General features: G+C 69.0%; 1 protein-coding gene across 2 annotated transcripts; it reads left to right on the forward strand.

Annotated features, from left to right (window-relative positions):
• Positions 1-2,632: 2,632 nt before the first annotated feature.
• On the forward strand, positions 2,633-5,654 carry HRAS (HRas proto-oncogene, GTPase). 2 transcript variants are annotated; one of them, XM_054576788.1, is made up of 6 exons: positions 2,633-2,773; positions 3,926-4,087; positions 4,252-4,430; positions 4,539-4,698; positions 4,785-4,881; positions 5,260-5,395. In XM_054576788.1, the coding sequence occupies exons 2-5, from the start codon at positions 3,977-3,979 to the stop codon at positions 4,851-4,853; spliced, it is 519 nt and encodes a 172-aa protein (XP_054432763.1). In that variant the 5' UTR covers positions 2,633-2,773; positions 3,926-3,976; the 3' UTR covers positions 4,854-4,881; positions 5,260-5,395. The 2 variants fall into 2 exon arrangements, with proteins under 2 accessions (XP_054432763.1, XP_054432762.1); XM_054576787.1 differs by lacking the exon at positions 4,785-4,881 and having other exon boundaries at positions 5,260-5,654.
• Positions 5,655-12,842: the final 7,188 nt, after the last annotated feature.

Genomic DNA, 12,842 nt, shown 5'->3' on the forward strand with positions numbered 1-12,842 from the left:
AGGAGCCCGAGGTCCTCCCCTGGGCCAGGCCCAGAGGATCTGTGCAGTCTAGTCCAAATGTCAAGGGTCCAAGGAGCAGGGCGGTGGCTCCCACGTGGGCACGGTCCCCTCAGGGTCCCGCACTGGCCCCAAGCTGCCCACGCTGCTCCTGGCCCTGTGGCCACCCGCCCGCCGCCCCGGGAGCGCTCCCTGCTGGAGACCTGTCCCTGCAGCCCGGGCTGGCGCGGCCCCGGGCCGGCGCGGCGGGTCTCTGGGTCCCCTCCGCCGCTCCACCCTTCACCACTGGGGAGAGGCTCTGAGGTTAGGGTCTAGTCTCCCCCAGGTCGCCAGCACTGGGACCCCCCTCCCCGTGGAGTCCGTTTCCTGCTTCTGTCTCTCCCCGAGGGCCAGGGCTTGGCCGCTCCAGGCCCAGGGGCTGAGCCGGTCACAGCGCGGCCGGGGGCTGCGGCCAGGCCCCTCCGGGGACCAGATTTAACATCTGGGGATATCGCGGAGCCGCCCGCTGGCTTTGCTGCTTAATCCTCGCGCCCGTCCCGACCTCAGTTTCCCCTCTGGCCCTAGTAAGATAGCGAAGCCTGAGGCCCGGGACTCGAAGGCGCCCTCGGCTCTCACCTGAGGGCTCCGTCCTGGTGCCCCGGCCCTGCGGGCTCTGCCCGGGGCGCCCTCCGCCGCCGGGCGCTCTCTCCCATTGCGGGTGAATCTTCCGACCGCGGGGTTGCGGGACCTGGACGCCATGGCAACGGAGGGGCCGTGCCTCATTTGAATAATTAAATATTCACGAGCCGCGGTATCGCCCCAGCGGCTGGGGGCCGAGCCACGCCTCTTAGCAACGGTTGCTAGGGCGGGCTGGGCGGGGCAGGGCCGCGAGCCGGGCCACCAGCAGGTGCAGCCCGGCTCGTGCGCGGGCGCCACTCGAGTTGGAGTGGAGATGAGACGCCGTCATGGCGGGGGGCAGGCACAGTCCGTCCCGGTGTCAGTCCCCCGCAAAGGCGGTCTGTGGTGGAGACTCGCGCCCACCTTTCCTAGGTGTGAGGCGCCCGTGAGTGTCGTCCCGAGTGCGGGATTTACCTCCGCCAGCAAGTGAGACCCAGGCCACGGTCAAGGAAGCGCTGTGGGGAAGGACCGCCTGCGGACAAGGGGCGTGATGATCCGGATACCTGCCGGAGAGGCCAGGTCCGCGCCCACAGGGACGCCGCCGCTCGCTTCCATTCATCAGCCTTTACTCTTAGGGTCTACGCGCGTCGGGAGCGGTCGGGGTCTGCTCCGGCCGCGGCACAGTGCGCCGCACGGCCAACCGGACACCGCCACGGCACCTGGGGTCGGTGCCGTCGTGGGGGCGGGCGCGGTCCTCCAGGGAGCTCAGAGGAAGAGCAGGGGGCCTGGGGGAGAGGGGCGGGGGTGCTGGCGGAGCCTGAAAGTGTACTACGCCATTCTTTCTTGTAGATAGGTTGTTTATGCGTTACTTTAAAGTTTAAAAAAAATGTGAGAAACATGCCTTTTTTGAGAGTCTTGAAAGAAGACAGTTTAGCACACGTTTGTGCTTCGGGTGGGAGAGGCTTCACACCCCAATGGAAACTTTTGCGTTGGATTTGTGAGGCACCGTTTCTTAATCGGACCACAGGGCGAGCTTCCGCAGCGCTGGGCCTTCGGGTTTGGGGGAAGCGGGGCGGGCCGGCAGTCTGCGGGGCCTGCCCGGGCTGCGTGCGGCGTGAGGGGCAAGATCTCAGCCGGACTCGCTCGTCCGCGGACTCAGAAGCCCTCGCTCACCCCGGGCGCTCCAGCACCGCCTACCGCTGGGCGCACGGTCGCGCCTTGCCCAAGGTCCCCGCCGAGGCTGCCAGGAGTTCTGGGAGGGGGCGAGAGCAGCCCTCCCGGAACCACCTGCGGGGAAGGGGGTGCAGGGCAGCGGGGCCCCCGCCACTGAAGATCCCAGGCTCCTGGCGCAGCCCGGGCTCGCTCCTGGCGCCCGATCCTCGCTCTGGCGGCCCTGCTGCCTTCTCCAGCCAGAATCCTGTGGGGCGCCCGTTGTGCTGACCCCGCGGGCTCCGCCCTCCCTGAGGACGGTGTCTTCCGCTCCGGGCCCATCGGTGGGCTGCGCGGCGCAGAGAAGACCTCGGAGGATGCGGGCGCGGCTGCGGCGGCGCGCGCGGTCCAGGTGCGGAGGAGCCCGGCGCGGGGCTCCCGAGCCGCTCGGGGACCTCGAGCGGGATCCCAGAGACCCCACCCCAGCCCACACCCGGCCGCCGACTCGCTTCTCCGCGCGGTCTTTATCTTCCCGGGATCCGGCCTGTTTCTGGGAAAGTCCGGGCCTTCCTTCCCGGAAAAGCTGTCGCTCCAAGACGCCCTGCCCGAGCTCCGCACCTCTCCTGCCGCGCCAGTGGCGACACCGCCGCCCCACCCCGCCCCAGCTGCCCCCTCGGCCGCGGCCCACGAGGGCCAACCAGCTCGGCACCACCCTCCGCGCCTTCCGCTCCCGGAAGCCCCGCCCGCCGGGGTCCCTGAAGGGCGGGCCGCTCAGCCAACCGGAGCGGGGATAGGCGGTCCTTGGGCTGGGTCCGAGGCTCACAGCCAATGGAAGACCTAGCCGGGCTGACGGACGGGCGCAAGGCGGCGCGTGCGCGGGCCCGGTGAGTGTCCGCCGCCTGCGCTCGCGCCCGTCGCCCGCAGCCGGAGCCGCACCCGCCGCGGACGGAGCCCATGCACCCGGGGAGTCGCGCGCCCCGGCCCCTTCCCCCGCCCGCGCCGGCCCCGGGGGCAGTCGCGCCAGTAAGCGGTGAGTGCGGCGAGGGGGCGGTCGCAGCGGGCGGGGGACATTGGACTCGGGGCGGCGGGGCCGAGCGGCCCGAGACGGGGAGCCCCCGTCCTCGCGGGGCGCGCGGGGGCGCAGGTGAGCCGCGGGCGGGGCGCTGCGGCTGGGGGCCGGGGGCTGCGGGCGGCGGGGGCCCTGTGTGTGCCTCGCCCTGGCCAGCTCCTCGCGCTCCGTGTGCCTGGCCCTGTTCTCCCTGGGGTCCCCAGGTGCCCGTAGGCAGTGCGTGGTGTCCCCTGCGCCGAGGCCCGCCTGTGGCCATGCTCTAGGCTGGGTCTCCCATCCTCCACAGCCCCCAGACCCCTTCGAAGAGCTCGGGCACAGCGGGCGAACCTGAGATTTAGGAAGCCCACTGTCCTCACTAGGGCATCCCCTCGTTAAACACCAGAAATTGGAGACACCCCAGCGGGTGCGTGGCCTCGGGCCCTTTTTCTTTCCCACCTGTCCCCTGCTCCCACACATTCTTTGGGTCTTTTCCTGTTCCTGTGCTTTCTGGAACCCTTGACCCACTTGGCCTTCTCACCTGCCTTGTTTTTCCCAAAGTTCCCACAGCAGGTGGACGCCGCGGGTTCCCCTCATGGTGAGCGTGTGGGTCTCCTTCCCCCAGCTGGGCTGGGCCCACCGTCAGGGGTTGGCTCTTTCTCTGCCGGTCACCCTGTGCCGGGAACAGCTCCGGGCATGTAGTAGGTGCTCAGTAGTGCCTGTCAGATGCACCCACATGCCCGGTGGGGCCTGGAACCGGTTGCCGGTTGACACTGACCTGCCTGGGCACGTTGCTGTGCACGCAGGACCTGTTCTGGGGGGGGGGGGGGCACTGGTAACCTCAACCCCAGGCACCTCCAGCTCAGGCTTTCTGCCTACCCAGCAAGTTCTAATTTGGGTGCGTGGTAGGAGATACTCTCGGCTGTCAGCCCTGCCTTCGGGGGGCCGGCTTCCTGTCTCTCACAGTCACGGCTGCGGGTGGGGGTGGGACCCCTCTCCCGCCCTGAGCTGGAGCAGCCACAGGTGGGCAGTGGGCCATCTTTCTGGCTGCCGCCCCTGCTGCCTGGATGGTGGGCCCAGGGCTTGACGGGCCTGCCCCCGTGGGGCCTGGGCGTGGCTGACAGGCTTCCTCTGCAGGGGGGCCCGGAGACCACCCCAGCGCTGGGTGCGGCGGCGCCTCCAGGAGCCATGACGGAGTATAAGCTGGTGGTGGTGGGTGCTGGGGGCGTGGGGAAGAGCGCCCTGACCATCCAGCTCATCCAGAACCACTTCGTGGACGAGTACGACCCCACCATCGAGGTGAGAGTGCCGGCTCCTCGTGCCCCCGCGTCCCCGCCTGCCCTGTAGGAAGGGGCGCTCCGCATGGGGCGTGGGAGCTGCCCCGGGGCAGGCGGGGCGGGGGGGGGGAGTGCTGACGCCCCACCCTTGGAGGGGTGGCGTCCCTGAGCAGAGTCCTCCTGCAGGACTCCTACCGGAAGCAGGTGGTCATCGACGGGGAGACGTGTCTGCTGGACATCCTGGACACGGCGGGCCAGGAGGAGTACAGCGCCATGCGGGACCAGTACATGCGCACCGGCGAGGGCTTCCTCTGCGTGTTCGCCATCAACAACACCAAGTCCTTTGAGGACATCCACCAGTACCGGTGAGCTCCCCCCCGCCCCGCCGCCCGGCTGTGCACGGAGGCCCCCCGCCCTCGCCCCGCGGGCCTGGGGCAGCCCTGCCCGCGCGTGCTCACGACCCCTCCTCCCAGGGAGCAGATCAAGCGGGTGAAGGACTCGGACGACGTGCCCATGGTGCTCGTGGGGAACAAGTGCGACCTGGCCGCGCGCACGGTGGAGGCTCGGCAGGCGCAGGACCTCGCCCGCAGCTACGGCATCCCCTACGTCGAGACCTCGGCCAAGACCCGCCAGGTGAGCTGGCTCCTGTCTGCAGCGAGCCAGGGCCCCGCCCCGCCCCGCCAGGGATCCTCACTCTCGGCCCCTCTCCCTCGACACAGGGCAGCCGCTCTGGCTCTGGCTCTGGCTCCAGCTCCGGGACCCTCTGGGACCCTCCGGGACCCCCGTGACCCCCGTGACCCAGCGGCCCCTCGCGCTGTAAGTCTCCCGGGACGGCAGGGCAGCGAGGGAGGCCAGGGCCGGGGTCTGGGCTGAGAGAGCTATAGGGGAGCTGGGGTCCCTGAAGAGAGCTGTGTTGAGCCAGGCCAGAGCGGCAACCCTGGGGCCCCAGCCCCTCTGCCCCCAGCGTGCTCCCCGTCTGTTAGTGGGCTCTGGGGACAAGGGCAGTGGCTCAGAAGGGAGCTGGGAGCTGGGCCCAGGGTGGTTGCGCTTCGAGCCAGACCTGGGGCAGCGAGAGGACAAGGCACTGCTCCCCGTTTGTGGGTGCCGGCGGGGAAGGGGCTCCTCGGTCTCCAGGGGTCCTCCCCTGCTCGGTCCTCAGGCCGAGCCTCCCTCTGAGCGGCCCCCTCTCCGCAGGGCGTGGAGGACGCGTTCTACACTCTGGTGCGCGAGATCCGGCAGCACAAAGTGCGCAAGCTGAGCCCGCCAGACGAGGGCGGCCCCGGCTGCATGAGCTGCAAGTGCCTGCTCTCCTGACGTCCCGGGTCCGGCGGGCCCGCCCCGCACAGGCGCAGGCCCTGGAGGCGCCGGATGCTGGGAGGAGGGGAAGGAAGGAAGGAAGTGCCGCCAGAGCCCGGCCAGCCCCGAGTCGGCGGACAGAGTGACTGCGGGCCTCCCAGGACGCTTTGTGCAGACTGCTGTGGACCGAGGCCGCCGGCCGCCGGCCAGGCCTCTGCTCCCGCCCCGGCCCGGCCCGCCGGGCATGGGTTCGACTGCAGTAAATTATTTGATGGTCCTGATCCTGGCGTCTGGCGGAGGCAGGCGGGCGGCCGTGGCGGGGGTGTGCGCGGTCTCTCTCGAAGCCCGGTGGGGCCTCGGTGTCCTCCAGCCAGCGGCCTCTGCCACGCGGGTCGACCGGCCCTACCAGCGCAGGCTGGTTGTGCGTTTTAACGTTTTAAGGAAAAGCCGCTTGACCTTCAGCTGGCAAGGGGGTACCTGCGAGTAGGGGCTGGTCCCAGCCCCCGGGAGGGGCCTGCTTAGCAAGCGCGGAAACCAGAAGGGGGGTGGCCGGTGCCTGGCGCTCGGGCTCTCCCGGCTGCAGCTTTAGAGCGTTCGGACCCCGAAGGGCAGTGGCCCTGCCCCGTCCACACCAGGTGGCTGCGCAGGGCCCGAGTCTGGCCCCCCGGCTGCCCACTCTGCTAGAGGGTGGGCCTGGCCCGCCTGTCCCTCCCACCCTGCCCCTGGGTGGCTCGATGCTCCCAGGCCTGCCTCAGGCCGCCGCCCACGGCCCACAAGCTGTGCGGGGCCAGGACCTGGGGCTCAGCCGTCCGCGGCCCGGCCGGCCTGGGGGGCAGGGCGTGCGGGCTGGGGTCTCGGGGCCTGCGGGCCTTTGATCGCCGTCCCTTCTGGAGACCCCCTGGGACCCAGCTCCCCCGTGGCAAGGACTTGGGCGCCGGCGGCCCGGGCAGGCACTGGAGGGGCCCAGCGTTGTGGCTCCTCGAGGGGCCGCCGCAGTCCCTGGGGTCCTGGGGGGACCTGCTGCTGCTGTGGCCACAGCCGCGCCCCAGAGCTGTCCTGGGTGGGGTGGTGGGCCGGACACGCAGCCCCAGGCCCCCGGCGGAGGCCACCTCGGGTGCCACTTCGCGGTCTTGGGGACATCTTGGCTGGGCGGTAAGTCAGCCCGTCCCTGCCGAGCGTCAGGGCTGGGAGAGGCCTGTGCGCTGGGCCATCGCAGGGGCTCTTCAGGCCCCAGGGAAACAAGCAGCCGGGGGAGCTTCTGCCCTGGGCCAGGGGGCCATCCTGATGGCGCCCTGGGCCAGGGGGCCATCCTGACGGCGCCCTGGGGGGCCCTCCTGGCTCCCCGCCTGGCTGCCCTGGCCCTGATGCTTGTCCCCAGCCTGGTTTTCCAAGCCTCAGAGGGGACACACAGGGCCCCGGGGGCCCTCGCCACTGGTTACTGTCCCAAAGGGTCAGCCAGGAGGGGGCCTGTGGCCGAGCCTCCAGGAGCAGGGGGAGGTCACAGCTCAGAGCTGGGCCATCGACCTGAAGGCACTGAGTCCAGCCTCCTCGGGGGCCGTCCAGGGGTGGCTTCAGGAGGCAGCTGTGGCCTGCGCACCGTGTGGGCCGGGAGGGGCCCCTGTGGGAGGGCTCAGGCTCCCAACGGCCCCCCAGCGCCTCGGGTCGGGCGGGCGCGTGCCGCGCCGGGGCGGGGGCAGGGCCAGGGCGGGGGCGGCCAGCCACAGGGGACCGGCCGCGTGTCCGCCGCCTCCGCGGAGCCCCTTCCATGCTGCGGGGCACTGCCGTGCACCTCGAGGGCAGCACGTGCCGGGGCTGGGAGCGCACACTTGCCCTCCAGGATGTAGGTGTCCGACAGCCTCGGGGAGGGAGAGGGCAGCGGTGGAGACAGCAGGTGCGGGGAGCAGCTTGAGCCGGTCTGGTCCAGGCAGGACCCCCTGCAGGCAGCTCGGGGTTCCTCAGCTGACAGGCCATGCCGGTGGGGATGTGCCTCCGGGACAGGTGCTTCCCCCAAGGCCTCGGTTCTGAGAGCCAGGTCATCCCGGCCGACGCCTGGGGGTCGACAGAGCCTGCCCTGGTGCTCGTGAGAATGCGCCCCAGGAGGAGCCAGGTCCTGGCTGCAGATGGGACCTGGGCCTCGTCCACACCCCTGGCTGAGCGGCCTTCCCTCTGTGGCTGCTGTCCCCAGGGCCAGTCCGGGCCCGAGCCTCAGCCTCAGAGGCCCTTGGGCAGGGCAGGGCCGGGCCTCGTCGGCCGGGGCTGAGCAGCGGAGGGTGGGCTGGGCCCCAGGGATGGGGAGCGTCCCTTGGGGTCCTCGCGGAGAGCACGGGTGTCCAGAGAGCACGAGCCCAGGGCGACCCGCCCAGGGCCAGGGCCAGCCCCGGGGCGGCCACCGGGCACCCCGTCTCCGGCAGAGAGCTCTCCCACAACGAGGTCACGCTGGGCCTGGAACCTCCAGGTTTTGGGAGCCCGGCATGAAGAAGCCTGAGCAACCCCCGAGCCCCCCAGCAAACCAGGGCCCGTTCCCGGTGGGATGAGGGTCGGGGGCCCCCACTGAGCCCACGGCCCCTCCTCCACGCTGCGGCCCCACCGTGAGGCTTGGGGGACGCGCTTCTCAGCAGGAGTTGAGGGACCACCCTGCGCCAAGCCACACAGATATCCCAGCCTTGGCGACACCCCTCCCCAACAGCGGCCCCAGCGTGGGCCTGGGGGGCCCGGGTCCGAGGGGCAGTGTGCGGGAGTCCCCTGGGCCCAGGAGCTGGGCTGGGGTGCACAGGGGGCACGCGGCCGGCTGGGCCTCGTCGGGCCAGGGGCCTGCGAGCCGCTGGGTGGGGGCCGGGGGGAGGCTGCAGAGGCCGCTCTGCAGGCAGGCCCTCCTTGGCCCGCGTGGCCACCTCCTGTGAGCGGGGTGCCTCCTGGCTGGTCATCAGCTGGGCCAGGGCCAGACGGCGACCTCCTTGCTCAGGAACGTCAGCGGGACACCCACGACCCGGCTCAGGCCGGGCAGACGTGGTGCAGGGATGGCCTCCCCGACGCGCGGGGCCCGCTCTCCTGGGGTCCAGGACGGACTCCTGGGTGGCCCCGCTCCCCGCAGGCCGGGGAGCGCAGCCGGCACAGGCTGCCCAAGGTCGGGCGACTGGGAGGGCCGAGCGGCCGTCTCTCCCAGGGGGTCTGGAGCACTCCGGGGGCGGTGCTTCAGGGGGATGGGGACTGTCGTGCCTGCCGGTCCCTGACGAGCGGCGGGCTCAGTGCCCGACAGCAGCCAGGCTCCGGGCAGGGACCGATGCGGCCGCCGGCGCCCTGCCGCTGGCCCTGGGCGGCGCGGGTGCTCCGCGCGGCGCTGAAGGTGGGAAGGGCAGCGGCGAGCGGAATGGGGGAGGGGACGGCAGGGGTGGGTGTCATTTGTCTGGAAAACCCTGGGGACAAGACAGGACGCGGGCGGCTCAGTGACACCTAGTTTGTGCTCATCCTTAACCCAGAGCAAGGAGAGGATGCAGGGCCGTCCGACCCACGGCCCTGAGACGGCCGCGGAGAAAGGTCCTCGCTTGTGGCCGAGCTGCAAGTCAACGGAGACAGAACCGAAGGCCAGGGAGGCCCACAGGGACCCCCGGCGTCAAAACGTCCGCGAGTAAAGCCTCTGCAACGGGCGCCGGCTCCTCAGGGGTCCGGCCCGAACAGTGTTTATTTTCAGTGTTTGTTACTTTGCACACATCGAAGCCCAGTCTTTGGGTTCTCCCCCGCCCCTTCGCCCCGGGGCCGTCCCCACGCCGCCAGCCCCGGGACCCCTGCTGCTCTCGCCCACCCCCACGCCCACCCTGGCGCCTGGGCCAGAACAGCCCCGAGCCAGCCACTGAGGGTCTGGCTGCTTCCCTGGGCAGAGTGCATCTCGGCTCATCCCGCCCGTGCAGCCACGGGTTCCTCCTCCTCCTGCCGGCCTGCCGGCCACCGCAGGCCGCGTTCCCGCGGCAGCCGACCTCGGGGCCGCCCGGGGTGCTTCTGGCTTCCAGCGATCGTGGACGGTGCGTGTCCCACGTGGGTTTATGTGCGTCCGCGTTCACATCCGCGGGGCGACTCTCCCTTTGGGCTGCATGGTGAGAAGCCGCCAAACTGCCCCCCAGGGTGGACGCACCCCCGCACCCGCCATGGTGCCTGGCGGGCCCTGCCTGCGGCCCTGCGGCCCTGCGTCCTCCAGCATTGGCTGTCGCCGTCCAGGTGGGGTGTGGTGGCATCTTGTCTGACCACTGAGCATTTCCTGTGCCTGTTGGCTACAGGCCCACACATCGCACACACATCCGTGCATAAGGACGTGTGTGCACACGTCATCTTTGTTGAAGTGTCTTCAGCATATGGGCCCATTTTCTAAAAAGATTTTATTTTTTTAGAGCGAGGGAAAGGGAAGGTGAGAGGGAGAGAAAAAATGGGTGGGCTGCCTCTCACACGCGCCCCAACCAGAGACCAAACCCGCAACCCAGGCTCGTGCCCCGACTGGGAATCGAACCCGTGAGCTTCCGCTTTGAGGAACGAGGCCGAACCCGCTGAGCCACACCAGTCCGGACAGACGGGCAGCTGTCCTGGACAGGCCCCAAGTCAAAAGCACGTGCCAGCTGGCCCTTGCGCCTGCGTTGCAGACAGGCACAGTGGGGGGGCGGACGCGCCGGGCTCCTGCTCGTGCCCTGGGCTCCTGGGCGCGCTCGGCCCGCGGGGGGCGGCCGTGGGGGTGGACGTGTGGGCGGCGGCTCCGGGCTCCGAGGGCTGGTCGGAATGCCCGCTGTGCACTCCCGGCCGCCGGGGTGGGCAAGGCCACGGCGGAGGCGCAGGGGCCTCGCTCACAGCGTCAGGAGGACCTACACTGTTCTCCAAACGTGGAATTAACAAACAAACCGGGCTCCGGGCCGGTGCTGCCCCCACACCCTGTGGAGGTCGCCAGGGCCTGGGTGGGCTGGCCCTTGACGGCGGGGCGGGAGGGGGGTGGTCGGCAGGCTGCACAGGCGCCCACGGGCGGAAGTGCGGAGTGGAAGGAAGGCACGGGAGCCAGAGGGCACCCACTGGGTGGGCCCTCTGTGGGTGCAGCCACACCCCAGGGATCCGATCCCTGGGAGCGGAGAACAAGAGGCCTCGCAGAGCCCCCTGCACCCACCGCTGTCCACGGCCACACCTCTGCATCGCCTCCTGCTCAGATCCGCAGCGAGCGGGTCCGTTTAGCCAGTTCGTCATCTTCCCCCGAACTCACCCCATTTTCCTGCCCCCCCGCCCCCCCCCCCAGAAGGCTCCCTGCCATCACGGAGGCACCACCCCCACCCCCGAATGCCGCCAAGGTGAGCTGGGGCCGGGCCGCGCCCGGCTCTGCCTCCGTCGCCCTGGCCTTCTCGCCCCAGCGCCGAGCTGGGGAGCTGTCATGACCCCCACGTGGCCCCAGAGGCCCCCCTCCAGCCCCCGTGACAGCCACACTGCCCCTGCGAGCAGAGCGGGGTGACTGTGCGCGTGACACCCAGTGGGGGGCAGCTCGGAGCAGACCTGGTTTTAGCTAGAAGAGCAAACCGGGGCGATGTTTCCTGCACATCGGCGCCATCAACAGCTCCAGCACGTCCTGTGTCCTGAACAAGAGGGCGAGGCCCGGGCAGACGTCAGCCCGGGGCCCGGTCCACCCGGGCTGCTAATGCCACGCGGCAACTCCCACAGGCAAAGACACCGTGGGACGGAAACACCGTGGGTCACGTCTAGTTCTTAGAAACACCTGTTGCTGAGCTTCCCCAGGGCTGGGAGTGCAAACCTTGGTTCAGGGTGCACTTCCAAGTCTTGAAAAGAGGGGGGTGGTCCTGCTTTCTGAGAGCAGAAGGCGGAGCACAGCATTAAGACAACTGCTCCCCGGCCGAGGAAGAGGGCTCGGCCTGAGGCGCACCTGCAGGCTTGGACGGCAGCAGCGGCGGGGCTGGGGGGCTGAGCCCGCCTTTCTAGGGTCCCAGGGCCGTGCGGAAGGAGTGCGTTTCGGGGCCTGTGCGAGGAGGGCGGCCCTGCAAACCCTGCAGGGCTGGACCCGGGAAGAGCGCCACCCAGTGCCAGAGTGAGCGGGGAGGAGACCAGCCCGGTCAGAAATGAAGCTGGACTTCGAGCGACCCCAGCCGCTCGGCAGGACGCGGGCGCTCGACGGTCGCTGGCTGGCCTCAGCCGGGGCCTGCGTGGCAGCAGCGACCGTCGCCCTGTGCACCGCCCCTCACCCCGTGCGCCGCGACGCCTTAAACGTGAACGTGCTGCCCTCCGTCGCAGGTAACCAGCCGTGCCCGGACACACGGTGCGGTGGAAGAGACCCCAAAGGGGCGCAGACAGGGGAGCTGCCAGGCAAGGACGTTAAGATAACCACACTTAGTGCACGCCGGGGGCCACGAGACAAGAGCGACACATGTGGGCAGGGGAGGTCTGAAAACAAAAGCAAAGCAACGAAAACGCTAAAAAATAAAAATAGAATAACTACACTTCAGAACTGAGTGGGGGGCCTTGACCGTGGCTGGCACAGCGGTGAAGAGAGAGCTGGCCACCTGGACGGCCACTCGAGAGACATCGCCCAGAATGAAACAGCCAAAAGGCTGGGAGCTCCAGCACAAATGTAAGAAACGTGCAGGATACAGTGAAAAACCAAAATATGTGTGTGCGTGCGTGGGTGCGTGCGTGTGTTTTATCCTTACCTGAGGACATGCTTATTGATTTTAGAGAAAGAGGGAGGGAGGGAGAAAGAGAGGGAGACAGACATCAATTCGTTGTCTGACTAAACCCACAACCCAGGCAGCAGGGAATCAAACCTGAGACCTGGGACAAAGCCCAACTGAGTCACACATCCAGTTACACCGGCCAGGGCTGGTCGAGCCTTTTTTTTAAAAAAGATTTTTATTTATTTATTTATTTATAGAGAGGGGGAAGGGAGGGAGAAAGAGAGACACATTCATGTGCGGTTGCCTCTCGCGCGCCCCCTGCTGGGGACCTGGCCCACAACCCAGGCCTGTGCCCTGATTGAGGATCGAACCGGCCACCCTTCGGTTCGCAGGCCGCTGCTCAATTCCCTGAGCCACACCAGCTGGGGCTGAGCGAGCCCATTTTTAACTGGAATTCTCGATGAAGGGCTGCATGAGAATGAGCATCCAAAATATCTCAAGAAAGGAGAACTAAGAATTTCCCCAAACTGAAAAGCGACATCAAGCGCCGTGTTCCAGCAGCCTGTGGGCACCCGGGGCGATAACCACAAGGAGAGACGCACCCAGGCCCGGCACAGCTGTCGCCCCTCGGCCACGGGGGCTGCGCCCCCACGCCCAGCGGGGCCTGAAGTCCCGGGCGGCTCAGGACCCGACACAGACGATGCTTTTCCTACACGCACAAACCTGTGATGGAGCGTAGGTTATGAATTAGACACAGTAAGAGATCGATAACCGTAGCTGACAGCAGAGTAGAGCGGTCACCACGACACACTGTAATATAAGCCTCTGCGAGCATGGCTT

Source organism: Pteronotus mesoamericanus, unplaced genomic scaffold (assembly GCF_021234165.1).
Source record: "Pteronotus mesoamericanus isolate MK-2021 breed Mesoamerican mustached bat unplaced genomic scaffold, CSHL_Meso_final contig_349, whole genome shotgun sequence".
NCBI classification, from domain to species: domain Eukaryota; kingdom Metazoa; phylum Chordata; class Mammalia; order Chiroptera; family Mormoopidae; genus Pteronotus; species Pteronotus mesoamericanus.